At 42.2% G+C, this 19,157-nt stretch overlaps 1 protein-coding gene across 1 annotated transcript; it reads left to right on the forward strand.

Moving 5' to 3' along the window:
- Positions 1-227: 227 nt before the first annotated feature.
- Positions 228-15,025, forward strand: LOC135555995 (ceramide synthase-like). Its single transcript, XM_064988845.1, has 7 exons — positions 228-721; positions 2,992-3,613; positions 3,812-3,895; positions 7,671-7,896; positions 8,356-8,451; positions 8,755-8,864; positions 11,587-15,025. Exons 2-7 carry the CDS (start codon positions 3,489-3,491, stop codon positions 11,861-11,863), a joined length of 918 nt encoding a protein of 305 aa, XP_064844917.1. The 5' UTR covers positions 228-721; positions 2,992-3,488; the 3' UTR covers positions 11,864-15,025.
- The last annotated feature ends 4,132 nt before the right edge of the window (positions 15,026-19,157 follow it).

Genomic DNA, 19,157 nt, shown 5'->3' on the forward strand with positions numbered 1-19,157 from the left:
AGTCCTAGGAGTCATAGCCAATGAGGCGACCTCATCCGCCAATTACACTTGGATATTAGCCTACCATACCCGGGAGCAAGGGGGATGAGATAGAGGGGTGGTAGCGAACTGGCTATGTAACCGGTTTAATGGCAACACTTTAGCCACAGCGTGACTGTATCATGCATACGCTAGGATTCTTCTTCTTCTCCCCCCTAGACTGTTTACTGAAATTAGTTGTACGACAGGTCCTAAAATAATCTGCAGAGAAGACTTCACAGTGAATGTATCGAATATTATCGGCCAGGCAATAGGGTCGGTCGATATGGCATAACGGTTCAGATATCAGTAGGGTTGTACGGCGGCCAAAGGCGAGAAGAGCAGTGCCCTCGCAGTATAAATCAAAACACTCGAGCGAACCATCGACTTCAAAAGCATTTCGCCTCTCGGAAATAAAATTGCTGAAGCAGCGATCCGACAGTAGCACGTCGGGCGGGAGTCCTATTCTGATTCAGACCAAGACAGAGACCACACGCCAGAAGCGGGGAGGACACACACATCTATTTGTCTTGCTTGACGCACGTTCTCATTTCTCGCAGATATCCCGAATACGGAATAAGACAAAACACAAAGAGAATGTGGAACAATTCTCGACTTGAAGGCAACCACCAGGACCAAACACACTGATTTCCCCTTGATCCGACCGACCGGGCCGCAGAACGGGACGCCGCAACAACCAAATGTAAATTTAGCCTATCCATCTCTTCTTGTTTTACTCTCCCTTTTTAGTACCCCCTCAACATCCAACTCTAATTCATTCTCACCAACCCTGCTCCGAGGTTAAACAAGAAACGTCATATGTCTGTAATAAATGTTGTGCCTGTGTGTGTCGCAAACGGTCACGTTTTAACCTATACAGGCCTGAATAATCTTGTCATCTATCGCATGTTGGTTGGTAAGCAAGCATGCATTGTCTGTTAAAAACAAGAATAATAACTGAAGCCAGGCTAGGCAATTTATCCCTTGCGTGTGTGTGTGTTGTTAATAATAGACAAACCGCGTGCCACACAACCTGTTAGAAGCTTCAATCACTCTTGTGCACGAAACGACTGTAAGTAAAAATGTATCGAATTCAAATCTAGCGAGCTCGCAGTCGCACTCATAGTTAGATTGATTTGTCAGGTTTGTAGTCTACACTGGCCTACAGCAGCAAGCAAACAAACATGACAACGGTTAGCCTATGCAGATGTGGAGCCGTGCCAAGACCGGCACAAGTCTCCCATTTTCAAAACAATATGTTGCTTATTGTTGCATTTACTCTTATTTAGTGCAAAACAGACTTGTCCCGATATTTTTTTTAATAGATGAGGACCGTGTTACTTAGACTTAATTGTCAAAATACGCAATGCGCGTCAGTAGCCTGAGACACGTTTTTGCACGGGTCTGCCAGCTAGGTTTTGACGCTAACGAGCCTGTGTTTTCTGCCAAGTTAGCGATGTAGCAATATGCTTGGGGTTATGCAGGGGGGCAGTGGTTTTATCCCCCACCCCCCATGTAATTTGCTGGTGTAGTCTACTGTCAGGAGGTGCAGCCTATGCACTGCTGTGCTGAACAAAGAACACAGCTAGCCAAGATAAATCTGGCAGTATTTATATTATGCCCAGATAGGCCTTTATCAAAACCGCATGCAAGTGCACCCATTTGTTGGTTATGGGATGAACCTGTTGTGTTGTGAGGGTGCATCTATTGTCCAACAGCCTAGGATGGAACAATAGGCCCCGCCCCAACATCCTCTTCCACCCAACCCTTCATATCACTCATCATATCCCATATGTACTGTAGGTACTCCCCATTGTGAAATGTCCTTCCATCTCCTCTCTCTCTAATTCCCTCTCCCAGCTGTAATCTGTCTAAATCTCCTGCTTTTCTAATCCCTTTCTAAATCTATTTTGGTTCCAGCCACCTTTTTCCTCTTCCTCCACCTATTCATCCCGTCTCTCTCCCCAGTCCCTCTGAGTTCATGCATTCGCCTGGAGAGCAATGACAGTGGGAAAACCTCAAATGAATTCATAACCCCAACGGAGGCGGCGTATAGCTGGTGCAGCCAGCGACACATGACGCCTACAGTGTAGTCAATGGATTTGTCAGCGTTTGTGAGATTAGAGTGTAGTGTAGGGCTGTCTACGCACCAGGTAATTATTTGAGTACGACGTTCATCATGTTATAAAAGGCTGCAGGGATGACACTGAATAAATATGACATTCATAGAAACCACGCTGGCAGTTTTTACATGTGCATCTGTAACGGATTTTAATCGTACTATCCTTGCATCGTGTTTAGTTCATAGAAATCATCCCAGCCAGTGTTCCCAGTTGACCTTTGTTTATGATCTGTGATTAAACAGGAAACGGCACGTTAGTTGTGCAGGGCTTAATGATGTTGATGGCTGTCGATGGTAAAATCTGTAGCATGAAAACAACTGTGTTAGCAGTGAACTATTGACCATTACATCGGTGCATGCTGGCTAACACACTTTTATATACAACAATCCTATACCAAAGCACATCACAGAAAGCCCCTCAATCCCTAAGAGGTACCATATACCCACACGTGTATAAATCAGGAATGTACACATTGTAAAATAGAATACGGTATTCAGAACGTGACCTACCCCTTGCATCACATTTTCATACTAGGGAGACCTGACATTCACGATCTCCCCCTATCTACAAGCGGGGCCAATAACAACATGCCTTATTGTCATCGGGAATTGAACCAACCAATAAGAGTGCTTGAACATTAAATACACATTTCTTTAGAGGCAAGTGGAAACAACCAACCCTGTTACACATAACTGATTTCTTGTACATTTACTGCACTCTTAATCAAGGTGTGTGAAATGGATTTGATTGGTTTTTCTCTTCTTTTTTCTCCCTCTGTTTCTCATCCTCCCCATCATCTGTCTGTTTGTTCTCTGTCTCTCTCTCTCTCTCTGTGTGTGTGTGGACGCAGAAGCCACCCAGGCCTCTGCTGGTTATGAGCAGGGGGTTGGGAGGGAGGTGTGGGGAGTTAACAGACATACCACCCACGGATGTATCGTAGCCCTCTTTCCTTATGTATCTGTTTAATTAACATGGACCGTAACCACTAGCAAGTCCATTTTCATTCCCGAAATATCCCCAAAACTAGCCTACTAAAAACAAATGCAGCATTTGACCACATACTGCATTAGCATAACATAGCAAAACATTACTACTAGCATAACAGTATTAACATAACTAGCATAACATTACTAACATTTGTGTTCTGTTGACAACACTTACATGCTGCCACGCTTTCTAATGATATACCTTCAACCATCTAGCAGCGAGTGATAGTTGGAAACTCGGCTACCATAGCTTTGGAACTACCCTGCGTAGATCAGTCATTCAACCTTTTCCCACTTGTCAAGTGGTTTGAGGGCAGTAGTGAGGTACCTGTTGACACACACACACACACACACTGGAACCATGCTGAGCATCCTGGCTGCCGGCACCATCTTCTTCCCGGGCCTGTTCCTGCTGTCTAAGAGAGGCCTGAAACAGGCTCCAGGCTTGGGCTTGAGCGAGGGAGACGCCACCATCGTGTCTGCCAGGTACACACAGACACACACACACACACACACACACACACTTACAAGTCAGATACATGAGTCAATGTTGAGGACTATACCTACCTATCGTACCTTTTACCTTATGCTACTCTGCTTTGCTTGACATTTGATACTATTCCGAGTTATGGGTATAAATATGTCAACTGAAACCCCACTCTCTGCCCTCTCTCTCCCCACTAGGCTGGTGTCATCCATCCAAGCCATCATGGCTTCCTCAGCTGGCTACATCATCGCATCCTCCTGTGAGGACATCATCGAGGATCAGTAAGTACAGAGTAATGATAATGCAGTAGTAGTTGCTGTAAAGTTGGGTTCCAGGTGTGTGTGTGTGTGTGTGTGTGTGTGTGTGTGTGTGTGTGTTTACGGGCACCTGCACAGATGGGCTCTACTTGTGCAGAGCACATGCCTCTTTGCCCTTCCAGTCTCTAAAGTGCCCTTTAATATGGGTATACAGTTTTTGTCATTGTTGTTCTGAACCTACTGCCCGCATGTCGTTGTTAAATATGTCATTTAATTAGCCAATAAGATGTGGCCATCTATTGCTTTTATGTAACTAAATAATCAGTCATAATTGCTCAACGAGTCATTTATCGCAGTTACGAATGTTTTTACGCTTGAGCACTTGCCCCCCCCCCGTCCCCCGTCTAATATATTTGGGTCCCTAACGACACCGCAAACTCTCCAGTGTTAAATCGACACTAGCTAGGTTTCCATCCAATTGGCGACAGATTTTCATGCGAATATTCTAAAATCCGCATCAAGAAAATCTTCATATTTTCCCACCAATAGCTGTGTTTCCACCAAATGGACTTGTTGCAGATAAAAGCCAGTGTGTGATGACGTAGTGCACACACAAAGTACTTTTTTACTTAAGTTTTCATGTACCGAAAAAGTCTAAAGTTCAATGTTTTTCCATCGTATTTGAAACTCTACGGATAGCTTTGTCACAAAAAAGACTGGTCTTGGCACGTGCTCTCTGGCCAACAGCTTGCAGACACAGTGCAGGTAGCCTGGTCTACATGAGATTATGGTTTTATTTGTCAGACGGCGTCATGTCACCAGAATAAGACCCTCCGATTTTTATTGGGAAGGCGCATCAAGATAACCATGTACTTTCACCAACCTGTGAAGTTAATCATCATTTATTTCATCCGAAGCTTAATAAACTGCATGGTTTCCCCAGTCATAAGTGGGAGGACGACACACCATAGTATCGCGTGACTCCGAGTTTACTTTGATATGATGGTTATTCTATAAATATTTGCGCATAAAGCCGTTTCCACCACCATTTCTCACATAATAATTATTGTTACCAACACAAAACGATCACACAATGTCCAACGAACAAATTCTGTCGGCATTTATAAAATTCTACCTAAACTACCTATTTCCATCACAGCAATCGTGATTATTTTTTAAAATACAGTATGACTTTACTCGCATTAACCTGTGGATGGAGAGGTGGATACTGACAAGTGTCTATACGGGTGTCTATACGGGTCCACACTTTTCAGTGTTAAATTAACACTGCTTAGTGCTGACGCTGCTACACTTTGTCAGTGTCAGGGAATTAACACGTTTAGTGTTATGCAATAACACCCCCTGTAGTATTTTTAACCATTACGCAAAGAGGTCCAAATCTCTTGACAAGGTCACTCGTGTTGGATTAAGGACATTGCAAGTCTTTTAATGCCTGGCAGCAGACATGCTCAAACTTTAACATAACCGTAGACCAATTAAACTGGTACAACACTTCCACTCATGGGTGGCCAAAAGCAACAAATTGAAAGCCACACCCCCACTAAGCCACTCCTCCAATATAATTTCCCAGTGTGCCTTGCCTTTTCGAGTGAATTGTAGAGTTACACCCAGGACTGTATTTGTTGGTGACAGAGACATGGTGGTTGAATTCATTCATTTTCAGTCCTGTGGACTTCACCAAATGAGTTCCTACTGTAGATGAATGTTATCATTAAAATTAAGATCTTTTGGACAATACATTAAATATATCATAAGCCTTAGTTTGATAGCAAAGTTTTACCCTAACATAGTGGTGTTAGAAACCTCCTGGTTTACAGGCCACATCAGGCCTGTAAGTCACATTCTGCTGGCTTACAAAGTGATATATGATTCCTATTGGAATTCAGCCAGTTAGGACATCCAACAGTTGGAATTTTTATTCACCCGCAGCTGCATTCTGAATGACTGTTGGGGTTAGTGACATTGTGAAGAGACTTCCTAAATCAGGGGTTCCCAAACTTTTTTGGTCCGTGACCCCATTTTGATATTACATTTTTTCCGCAACTCCACCATGTAAAAAAGTGATGTAATCAGCGACCAATGTTAACTTTTTTAATTGGCGTTATGGCCATCTGTCAAACATTCTTTTAGACTGAAACATTATTACAAATCAATCTGACGTATGGTATGAAATACATCCGAAAGGGTTTGGGAAGTTTAGGATTTAGGAAAACATCAGGCAATAATTGTGTGTGATTTTCTGTGTAGAAAAGAACCATCATTGATCATGTTGTTTTTTTTTTCACTAGTCTGATTTACTGCCTGGTCCTGTCCACTATTCTGAAGGAAACAGAAGACGTGTGTTTCTGAAAGGCTTATGTTTTCAAGGGTCATAATATTTTGTAGCTTCAACCATTTAAAAGTTAGAGCAACATTTCTAGGAAGAAAACGGAAACTTAAGAGTTTCTTTCACGACCTAACCAGTTTAAACTGGAACAACCATTTTGGTAAATGGTGCAATAAATCTAACTGATTGGATCAGTTCAGAAGAATGTATGTTATTTGTCTTTGTTGTAGCGTACGATTTAATCAGTCAATGTACATGCAAAAAAAACATATTAAAAACAATCCTAAAAAGGTTTACCTGCAGAAGAGCATGCTGGGAAATCTGATAATGATGGGTGTGGTTTTGATGGGAATGTTTTACTGTCCAGAGTAAAACTGACACTCTCACACTCAACACTGGTTATAAACCCCCACATTGGGGATATTTTAAACCACTGAGTGTTAATTTCACTCTTACAGAGTTAATTTAACTCCACAATAAACACTAGAAATGTGACATTGCAAAATCAACAAGTTAACTCTGGCCAATTTACTGTGTATGTTTAACTTTCGATCCAAATAAAGGATTTGTGTGTGTGTGTGTGTGTGTGTGTGTGTGTGCGTAATAATCTGTCATTCTCTCCCTGCTCACCTTGTCCCTGTTAACCGAATTAGTATTTCAACCCAATTAACCTCTATTTGTCCCAAAGCCAGCAGAGCTATTTTAGTATCTGTAATGCAGTCACTCAGAAACCAGAAACCTAGACTGCAGCATACTGCTATGGAACTGTAGGAGCAGCTACTTAAACATGTCTCCACTGGTATTACAACTGCAACTTGTTAACAGTGGACTATAGCAAAACTATATGAAATGCACACAGTGTCATGTTTTTGGTTAGAGGAGGAAGGTTTGTTTTTGGTTGAAGGAAGAGGAGGATTGGAGGAGAGGAAAAGCAGAGTAAGAAAGGAAGATTCTTTAGACTACTGAGATGCTGTGATTCTGAGTCAGGCCCTGTTGTCCTAAGAACGAACTCACAATGTGACACAGCTGCTCTTCTTAACCCCCCCCCCCCCCTCGCTCCTCTTCCCCCTCATCTCTCCATCAATTAGGAGGAGGAGAGAGAGGAGGGAGATACTGCCAGTTACCGACTCCCTCCCCCTTGCCCTCATTTGCCAGTCAAAAGTCGGGAGGTGCGAGTGCCGGCTCATTTGACTACCAAATCACAAACCCATCCAAATCACGCACGTGCCCAGAGCAGTGCATCCTGGCCAGTCACTTAACTTCCTGACGTCTAGGCTGGAGCCTCACTGAAATAGGCAATAGAGTATTTACATGGTAGTCACATAGGCAGCTACAGTGTACATGTAGTTGCAGTGTAGGTACACATTGTTGTATAGAAAATAAACTGTTGCACTTTCTTTCTTTCACTCCCTCCTTTCTCACTTTCTCCCCCCTTGCGCCCTACCTTTCCAGACACTGGCTTACCAGTACCTACATCCTGTTTGCGGTGCCCTACTTTGCGTACGACATCTACGCCATGTTCCTGTGCTACTGGCACAAGCTGCAGGTCAAAGGGCACGAGGAGGAGGGCGGCAGGCCTAAACCAATGTGCTCGGCAGTGGCCAGCTACCTGCGCAGAGAGTTCCTCATGGTGCTGCACCACGTCGTCATGGTGACCATCTGCTTCCCCGTCTCCGTGGTAACTATTGCTGTAACTAGGGTGGCTTTAGCGGACTATCTTGGTAGTCTACCGTGGCATGGTCTGTCTTGTGTCTAAAGGGGGGGGAAATAACTAATGATAAATTATATACACACACACTTAATAATCCTTTAAGTCTTGATAGAAAGATGAACCGTTGGTGACTTGGTTTCTAATCGCTAAAAATGTCCCTAACCGGCAACCATCTGTAGACTATACTCCCTCTTGCTCCAATCCCCATCTGCCTCCCGTTGCTACTGGCAGCGGCACAGGACGCCAATGTTAACATCCCTTCTATGGACACGTGTTTTTAAGGGGAGATGAAGTGTGCGTGTTTGAGATTTTCTTTCAATGGTCTGTCTATAAACTTTATCAGCCATATATCATGGCCCTCTATCGCATCTCACTCTTCCCGGCTTTCTCCCCCCACTCCCCTCTTTCTCGCTCTCTTGATGTTAGTTCTGGAGACAGGGAAAGGGCGATTACTTCCAGGGTGTCATGTTCATGGCTGAACTCAGCACTCCGTCCGTCTGCCTGGGGAAGATCCTCATCCAGGTAATACTCACTCACTCCTACCTCTCCCCCTCTCTTTTAACCCCTGTTCTTTCTTTCACTCTTTATCTTGCTCTCTTTTTCTCTCCTCTCTCTCTTCTTCCTCAGTCTCTTACTCTCAGTGCAGAAGTCTAAGAGCCTTGAGTCTCTCTGATTTTGAAGGGCTCACTTTCTAGCTTTCATGTTAGCGTTCTTGTTTCCTGTGATTTTGGGTTGACATTTACCCAAGCTTTTTCTCTGTCCTTCACCCTGCTCTTGTTTTTCCCCCTCCCTTGTTCCTGCTCTATCTCTCTTTGTCCCCCTCAGTACAAGAAGCAGCACACTCTTCTTCATAAAGTGAATGGCGCTCTCATGCTGGTCACTTTCTTCATCTGTCGAGTTCTGCTCTTCCCCTACCTCTACTACGCCTACAGCAGGTAACATACTGAACTCTGTCTGTCTGACTCTCTGTCTGTCTGACTCTCTGTCTGTCTGACTCTCTGTCTGACTCTGTCTGCCTGCCAGTCTCTGTCTCAAATCAAACTTTATTTGTCACATGCGCCGAATACAACATATCTTTGATAAGATGGCGCCGAAGAGGATGGCTGACGTTTTACATGCTCCTAACCAAACTGCTATTTTGTATGTTTTTCTTTTGCGCTGTTTGTAACTTATTTTTTACATAATGTTGCTGCTACCGTCTCTTATGACTGCAAATAACTTCTGGTCATCAAAACAGCGATTACTCACCTCGAACTGGAAGAAATGTTTTCCTTTAACTAGTCCGACGAGAAGGATATACTGCTTTCTCAGGAACAGGCCCAAATCCCCTTCATTTGCGTGAAGACGGAGAAAAAGGGGGCGCAGGTCGAGCTGCCTTCTGGGAATTCGTAGGTCGAGCGAGTAAACTCCCACTGCCATCCGTTCTATTGGCTAACGTGCAATAAAATTGATGACCTACGATTTAAGATTATCCTTCCAATGGGACATTAAACTGTAATATCTTATTTTTCACCAAGTCGTGGCTGAGCGACGACGCGGATAATATAGAACAGGCGGAATTTACCACGCACCGGCAGAACAGAGAAGCTACGTCTGATAAGACAAGGGGTGGGGGTGTGTGTCTATTTCTCAATAACGGCTGTTGCTCAATGTCTAATATTAAGAAGTCTCAAGGTATTGCTCGCCTGAGGATAGAGTACCTCATAATAAACTGTAGACCACACTATCTACCAAGCCGTCTATTTACCACCACAGACCGATGCTGGCATTAAGACCTCACTCAACCAACTCTATAAGGCCATAAGCAAACAAGATAATGCTCATCCAGAAGCAGCGCTCCTATTGGCTGGGTACTTTAATGAAAGCAAACTTTTTATCCGTTTTACCAAATTTTTAGCAGCATGTCACATGTGCAACCAGAGGGGGAAAAAAACTCTAGACCACCTTTACTCCAAACACAGAGATGCATACAAAGCTCTCTCCCGCTCTCCATTTGGCAAATCTGACCAAAATTACAGTGCCTTGCGAAAGTATTCGGCCCCCTTGAACTTTGCGACCTTTTGCCACATTTCAGGCTTCAAACATAAAGATATAAAACTATATTTTTTTGTGAAGAATCAACAACAAGTGGGACACAATCATGAAGTGGAACGACATTTATTGGATATTTCAAACTTTTTTAACAAATCAAAAACTGAAATTGGGCGTGCAAAATTATTCAGCCCCCTTAAGTTAATACTTTGTAGCGCCACCTTTTGCTGCTATTACAGCTGTAAGTCGCTTGGGGTATGTCTCTATCAGTTTTGCACATCGAGAGACTAACATTTTTTCCCATTCCTCCTTGCAAAACAGCTCGAGCTCAATGAGGTTGGATGGAGAGCATTTGTGAACAGCAGTTTTCAGTTCTTTCCACAGATTCTCGATTGGATTCAGGTCTGGACTTTGACTTGGCCATTCTAACACCTGGATATGTTTATTTTTGAACCATTCCATTGTAGATTTTGCTTTATGTTTTGGATCATTGTCTTGTTGGAAGACAAATCTCCGTCCCAGTCCCAGGTCTTTTGCAGACTCCATCAGGTTTTCTTCCAGAATGGTCCTGTATTTGGCTCCATCCATCTTCCCATCAATTTTAACCATCTTCCCTGTCCCTGCTGAAGAAAAGCAGGCCCAAACCATGATGCTGCCAACACCATCTTTGACAGTGGGGATGGTGTGGTCAGGGTGATGAGCTGTGTTGCTTTTACGCCAAACATAACGTTTTGCATTGTTAAATTTTGGTTTCATCTGACCAGAGCAACTTCTTCCACATGTTTGGTGTGTCTCCCAGGTGGCTTGTGGCAAACTTTAAACGACACTTTTTATGGATATCTTTAAGAAATGGCTTTCTTCTTGCCACTCTTCCATAAAGGCCAGATTTGTGCAATATACGACTGATTGTTGTCCTATGGACAGAGTCTCCCACCTCAGCTGTAGATCTCTGCAGTTCATCCAGAGTGATCATGGGCCTCTTGGCTGCATCTCTGATCAGTCTTCTCCTTGTATGAGCTGAAAGTTTAGAGGGACGGCCAGGTCTTGGTAGATTTGCAGTGGTCAGATACTCCCATTTCAATATTATCGCTTGCACAGTGCTCCTTGGGATGTTAACGGACCTCTGAGACTATCACAGTGCAGGTGCATTTATACGGAGACTTGATTACACACAGGTGGATTGTATTTATCATCATTAGTCATTTAGCTCAACATTGGATCATTCAGAGATCATCACTGAACTTCTGGAGAGAGTTTGCTGCACTGAAAGTAAAGGGGCTGAATAATTTAGCACGCCCAATTTTTCAGTTTTTGATTTGTTAAAAAAGTTTGAAATATCCAATAAATGTCATTCCACTTCATGATTGATTCCACTTCATGATTCTTCACAAGAAAATACAGTTTTATATCTTTATGTTTGAAGCCTGAAATGTGGCAAAAGGTCGCAAAGTTCAAGGGGGCCGAATACTTTCGAAGGCACTGTATATTGAGACAAGGTGTCTTGTTTTAGAACTTGTTAAAATGAACAAGTTTGCACTAAGTACATTTAAAAATCTGGGTAAGCTTGTTAACTTGCAACATTTAAGTGAACATTAACCCTCATTCCTCCTCCTCCTTCTGTTGCAGGTATGCCTCCATCCCCCTCTACACAGTGCCCTTTGGGGCTCCCTGGCAGTACAACGTGGGGGCCTTCTGTCTCATGGCCCCACAGGTCTACTGGTTCACCCTCATCTGCAGGGGCGCCTTCCGCCTCTTCACCGGGGCCTCGCGCTCCCGACCCCCGGCTGCACTCAACAAGCAAGATGGGGGATGCTACCCCGGCCAGGGAGCCCCTTTACCTCCCCCAGCCAACGGCTACAGTCCCGTCCCCCACCAGGCAGACAGAGAGACTGACACGCACTGAGAAAGAGAAAGAAAGAGGGAGGCAGAGATAGAGAGGAAGAGAGATCACTGTGGGGACGGGGCCAGCCAGACCAGGTCGGGGGAGGGAAGACCGAGGTCTGTCAAGGGAATCTATTGTACTGTATTGCAATGACACTGTAACATAGGAGAGAGGGAGAGAGATTGTTTCTCATCCTCTACCACTCTCTCCCTCCCTCCATTGTCCCTTTAGAGTTACATGGACCTCTGGAAGAAGAGAGAGACAGATTGAAATAGGAGAGGGTGAAGAAAGAAAGAAATGTTTAAGGGAGAGAAATGGAAGCATAGACAGAAAGACTTGTGAAAGGGCAAGTATTTCAATATTACGTGTCTGTACACACTGATTTCAAACTGAATGGGGGGAAAATATGAATGGCTTGAAAAGCAAAAGGATGAGAGAACACATTGACGAGCAATGGTGATCGAGTGATACAGAGAAGAATAGAGGCGGATTAAGCAAGAGTGATCATCTTATTTGAGTTAAAGAAATAGATCAAGTATTCTTCTCTTGAAAGAGATTCAACTGCTGTTCAAGATTTAGGGAAGGATACAGAATGAATATTAATGTATAGAAAATGTGTAGTAAATGATTATTTGGTGACCAGTTGATTTTGGTGGCTGCAAAAAGGGGAACAAAGACAATACCAGTATTTCAACTTGTGATCCCGGTCCTGTATTATTTGTCCACCAAGATGATCCACTCGGGATCCATTTGAGCGAGTCTTGTCTTGGGACATGACAGATGGACACGCAAACAGCGCCTCTGGCATCGCTTCGTTCAGCCTTCTCTCCCCTCTGACATGGTCCTTCTCCCTTTTCTCCTGTTTAGACAACGAATGTGGGAGGAGGGGAATGGGGGTTTATAACAGTTTGTGAGTAAATGTCATGTTAGGTTTTTATATTACTCTCATTCAAAGCATTTTATTTATTTATTAATGTTGATTGTTTTTTTATTTATTTATGCGTTGTGATTTTCCTCTTGTACTCACTCCCCACTTCAATCAAAAGAGGAGAGGGAGAGAGATTGAATGTTGGAGAGACTCATAGAGGGGGGGAGAAGGGGGGAGTAGTAGACTCGAATGGGACAATGATGCAGCTACGCTGTCCCAGTCAGCCATCCATTCAACATAATATAATGATCAGGAACACTGCTATCATCACCATGGGTCTGTAATGTTAGGGAAGGCTGTTGTGGAATAAGGTCGCCTGCACGCTAAACAAGGTAACCACATTTTAGAATCTAGATGCATTCAACAGGCGTTCGTTCTCCAGGCTTTCTACAGTCTGCTGATGTAAGGGTTTCACAGATGATCTAAAGCAGTATTATGAAGGATTTCGAGAAAGTAAGTTGGTGTAGTGTGTTCAACGGCATGGGCGGAATTTGAAGTAGATTTCACTGGCAGCTGGTACTCTCTTTTATGCATTGAGGGATTTGTGTGATAGGACCGAAGAAGAAACACATTGACAATGCACTGAAAGAAGGGACTGATAAGGCTGGATTGGGAGGGGCAAACACAGGTTCCAAGTTCTCATTTTTTGCCACTATTTCAACCACAATTTTGTTTTACTTGTGATTTTAATTCCGTTTTGGCGCTGTTTACTCACGTTGACAGCGTGCAATGGCACTGATGTAGCTCAGCTTGGGTCATGAACGCCATTTGGGACGAAGCCTAAGTCAAGAGGGTTGAAATGTGGTCCTTGAAGCTCAATCCCCAAGGTGAACAGACCTTGAACTCTTGACCACTGCCTTGGGTTGTGACTTGGAGTTGGTTGACATTGGGACTCTACTAGCCTGGTCCCAGATCTCTCTACCGGTACATGGAAGAAAAGTGAACAGATAGAGGGACTACTGTATAATACGCTGAACTATACTTACGGGCTGTTTTCTGCTGCATGATAGGAATGAGAGAATGGCTTTTTTGACCATTGGCCAATATTAACCTGGGAACACTGTAACTCTTAACTTAGTTACTATTTACAATGGTCAGTTATGGTACTGTTTAAAATGGCTTATTGGGGACTTATTCATCTCCGCACCCAGAACCAAATCAGCTACTCGATTTTAACATTTTGAAATGTTTTTTTTTTGTTTTCATGCTTTATAACTGATTTAAAGGTACATTGGCAAATTGTATGATCAACATTCTTTTCCATGTAAATAAAGTAGACCTAAGCCTCCGGCAAGGGATATATATACTGGAGTTGATCATACAAATCAAATATCATTCCTCAAAAATGAATTATATGTTCACAAATGTCAGTTGTAACAAAGATTAGGGTCGAAGTTCAGCTTGACATTGTGATTGAAATGTAAAGGCAGTGTTCCTCATCTGACTGAAAGAGGTCGCTGAAACTGCCACTAAATATCATTTGCAGTCGATGGCAATGGTTTAGTTTCAGAAGATGTGCTTTGAGTGAGAGGCGTTGGAGTTAAAAGACAAGATGGTGACAATTTAAGCCAAAACGGTATCTTCTAACGTCTACTGTTGCAACTGACTCCCTCTAGTCTATTATAAATGATGCCTTCATGTTAAACCCTATGAGCAAAATAATGTCTTTCCACCAATTTTGCTCACTGGGAAGTGTTAACTCCCAAACGAAAACGTCATTAATTTTACCAGTTTACATGTCCTCTGTCATGTAAAAGTATTACAACAACAACAAATCTTCCATATTGTTTATTTTATTAATTTATTTGAATGTGTCTATTTATTGAATGGGTTTGAATGTACATACGAATACATGTATAAATGATATATATCCTGTACGTATGGGTTTGTTGACTGCTGCCTGACTAACTGTGGGCTCTACTGTGTAAACTCCTGTCTGTATCTGAAATGACAACCTGTTCCCTACATCGTGCACTACTTTTAACCAGGGCCTTGTTAAAAGTAGTGCACTACAGTATGTAGGGAACACTGTGGTGCCGTTTTGGACGCAGAACTGTTCTGTTGGCCGACATATACTCTGCTCTCCTCTTCTGCTCTGACTACCAACATGACATCAGGAATCTACCATTCTAGCACCACTGCAATGCTTTTGAAAAGAAGCACCAGTCTCATCGTGGTGGAGAACTTTGAGTGAAGTTTTGCTTTACTTGCAACAGATTGACCAATAAAATCGTCCCCCATTGTTTGTGCATAAAGGAGATTCCTGGAGTCCATTTATTTCCTTCAAGAATCACTATACTTTGAACAATGATATCAATTGAAATTGTATTCCTTGATCAATTCTCTCAACACTGCAGTTGGTATACTTGCTATTGTCCATGGCCCACATTCATAGAGTAGGAGTGCTGATCTAGGATCTCAAAAGCTAAAGATCAGCACTTTCTTTGAGACGCTTTATGAATATGTACCCAGGGCTCTGCAATTCTGTTTCACTAGGGTCAAAGTAGGACTACTGCTACTTATTAAATACTGCCAACACTCTGAAATGCATGTCATGTCTGTACCTATATTTAGAAAATAATGATTTCATTTTTATTATAGCTCAATTTGAGGGTAGGCTAGTCTGAAACTGAAATGGGATTCTATAAATGGAAAATATACTATAAATATATTGTATTTTTAGTTGAACATAGACTAATTCCTTTTAGCAGATAGAAATATAACATTAGATTGTGGATAATTGTGTAGAGTGCCAATAGGAAGCCTACACCCCCTTGAACTTCTTTCTCATTTTGCTGTCTTAAAATCTAATCTAAAAAGGGATTCAATTAGATTTTGTTCTACAATTCTACACAACCTACTCCAGATATTCAAAGTGAAAGAAAGTTATAAGAACATTTTCCAACTTAAGAAATAATAACTCTCCATCCCCCTGAGTTAATACTTGGTGGAAGCACCTTTGGCAGCCATTACAGCTGTGAATCATTTTCATTGAGATTTGACCAACTTTGCACAACTCTTAGGGCATAGTATATCCATATTTTTGGTCAAATTTGCTCAGGCTCAGTAAATTTGGTTGGGCATCATTGATGGACAGCTTTATTTAAACTCCTCTGATTTTTTAAAGCAGGACTGAGACTAGACCACTCAGGAACACTTAACACCTCTTGGAAAGCAATTCTGGTGTGTATTTAGCATTACATTTAGTGATATTGTCTCGCTGAAAAATAAACCTCTATCCCAGGTTTAGGTTTTCAGAATACTGAGGCAGTTTCCCTCTAACCTTTTACCTGGCCTTTGCTCCTTTCATATTTATTTTGATCCTGGCAAACTCCCCAGTCCCTGCCCATGACAAGCATACCCATAACATGATACTGCCAACACAATACTTGGCTTCTTATATAAATAGTCTGGAAGCTGCTGAAAAGGCCAGATATTTAAACAAACTGGATTAAGTGGGCCTTGAAATGTGTCCCTTTGCTATGGGAGACACCGACTGAACAAACTATCTGAGCCACCATTATCTCACACATACGGTATCATCCAATGATTTATATATACACTAGATGACAGACTGGGGGCGCTGTTTTGACGCCACCGCACCTCCATCTTTGCACTCCCCACTGTTGTAATAATATTTTGGAAGCTATCAAAATGCATTTACTAATATCTACATTCGTTTTTGCAACGTGTATTTTCTTACATTCCAATGCATACTTTTAAATTATATTATGTGAGCTAAATCTTTTTATTCTTCCTTAAAGTATACATTTTGGATGTTCTAATTTTACTGTCCCCACTACAACAAAAAAATACTTAAATACATGTAATTATGTCTTTGAACCATTAAACATGAAATACTGTATAATTCCATTCATTCCTATGGAGGACTGCTTTTCTGAGGCCAATCAATGGCTTCAAAGCATTTAGAAATCATAGCATTATAAATCCAGGGTTTATATACATATTTGGTATCATCACACAATTATATTGTTGCCATGGCACCCTAATAGCAGCCTAAGAAAATACCTCCTGTAAATGTGTTGCTACATATTTAGATATTTTTAGGTATTTTCAACAATTGTTTTTTGATGCAGCTCTTTTGTTTTTGATAACATTGAGATTTTATTGGATGTTTTTTTATTTAACTAGGCAAGTCAGTTCTTATTTACAATGACGGCCTACCCTGGCCAACCCCTAACCCGGATGCTGCCCTATGGGACTTCCAATCACGACCGGTTGTGATACAGCCTGAAATCAAACCAAGGTCTGTAGTGACGCCTAGCACTGAGGTGCAGTGCCTTACGCTTCGAACACATTGCGTTTTATTTAGTACACCAGAAGTACATTCATTTCCAATGGAACGCTGCGTTTGCCTTGCAGCATTGCGTTGGAGAGGCAGTTGCAGAGCGTTCTGTGTGGTGCAGGTGCATCAAATTGTACGGTAAACTTGACAGAAAGTAGCACATTGTGAATGTTGAATTTTTGTTGCACACATATCCAGTAAAAACTGGAATTACATTATAAAAACATTAGATTGCATCCTTTCTTTACATTGTGTTTTATTATTTATTCGATGACATCTTAAAAGGTATTGTGAGAGCCTATAATATAATTTCTCTCCCAGATAGCGAAATGCAATAATATTCAAGATAGCAGAGAGATGCTCTTCCAACAATGAGACCAACGTTGAGGAAGGTGGTTTTGATCGCGCTGTTGGGCTCGGACCAACCCCGCCGAAAGCGCATGTGTGTGTGGGTTCAGAGGTGGTTGAAGTCCCGAAAGCATGCAGGTGAGTTCCACCGTCTCATTCAAGAGCTTCGACAAATTCGATAGAAATTTAGAAGTTACTTTCGTCTGGACCGAAGCGATCACCTGCTCCAGATGGTTGGAGCCAGGATCGCCCGGATGGATACCAACTACCGGGGTCCATTTGCCCAGTTGAACGCCTGGCGATGTGACTCCTGTAAACGACATTCTAGTGGATTTTTAAACTCTTTGATACCGTATTTGATTGATATTAGATATATTTTACGTGCAACCTAGCTAGTTAATAGACCCTATGTGACATGAGATGTACTTTTATAGAATGTTCATTAGGACTATAGCTTTTCCCAGAGTTGGTTTAAATCCTTATTCGGAGCAAGGTTCGTTTTTGAATGCGCCTTTGGGATTCTGGCAGCCCGGTGGAGAATGTATCGGCGTGCGTGGTCTCAGTCCCTAAAATGTCGATGCCTGCGTGAAGTTCTCCACAACGACCTGCAGAGGTCATTCCAGCTCCCGTTCCGGATGGAGACTGGCACGCCAAATGGTCACCTACCTGATGTCACCAGGGCAGGCGCCAACAACGCCCCCAGACAGGCACTCCAGGTGAGAGAAGCTGACCACCTACTTCTCATCGCCAGCAGGTGAAGTCCCAATGGCAGCATGCCGTGGAGTGAAACGGCCCTTTTAAGAGCCCCCTAACACCAAGGTTATTTTATGAACCATCCACCATTGTACATAAAATTGTATTTCCCCCACCCCCCAGATTATTTTATTTCTTCTTGTCTCTCTTCATTTGGAAGTTATGTTTAAGTGAAATTTGGGAGTAAAGACCACACCTTAAACCCTTCCCTCTCCCATTAACATCAGGTGAGCAGGACCTCTAATTAAGATTATACGACATACAGTTGGTATGATAACAATGGGAAAAGGTAACCTAGGGTCCATACAAATAGTAGTTTACCACCATGTTCACTGGTCTGACAAAATGCAGATGGGGAAAAAAACTATTGGGAAGAGAATGTTTTTACTTTCATCTTGTCTTAGATCTGCAAAGATGTAGGGAAGAAATAAACAGATTAAGTCTAAATTAGATATGAATAAGTACATGAAACTGACTATGAAAACATTAGAATTAATAAGTATTCATGTACAGGAAAGATGACAGGTATGTGTGTTGTAAAAATGTTACAAAAAATATTTTAAAAACTATTGAAAGTGTGTGTGTGTGTGTGTGTGTAAAAATACTAAAATGAATGTGTAACCTGTAAGAACAACAAGAGCATGTATTTTTGGCACAACTGAAAACAGATACAGGGACTACTCATAAAGCCTAGACATAGTAGGGGAACTTCAGACATGGCCATAAAGACAGAAAGGGCAGGGCACTGGAGATCTGAGGTACAGAGAGGAGTGGAGGAGAGGTGTGTGTGTCTGAAAATAAAACTAAGAGTGAATGTGTACCACAATACAGGTAAACACACATTTCACCTTTAGTCTTGTAAAAAAAACAAAAAACTAGCGCATCAAAATTCTCCGGTGTGTCAGTGTCAATTCAGTCAATTTTCATGCAATCTATGTACAACTAACAATGAATGCTTTCCTATGTATTGAGAAACTACT

This window comes from Oncorhynchus masou, chromosome 15, assembly GCF_036934945.1.
Source record: "Oncorhynchus masou masou isolate Uvic2021 chromosome 15, UVic_Omas_1.1, whole genome shotgun sequence".
Classification (NCBI taxonomy): domain Eukaryota; kingdom Metazoa; phylum Chordata; class Actinopteri; order Salmoniformes; family Salmonidae; genus Oncorhynchus; species Oncorhynchus masou.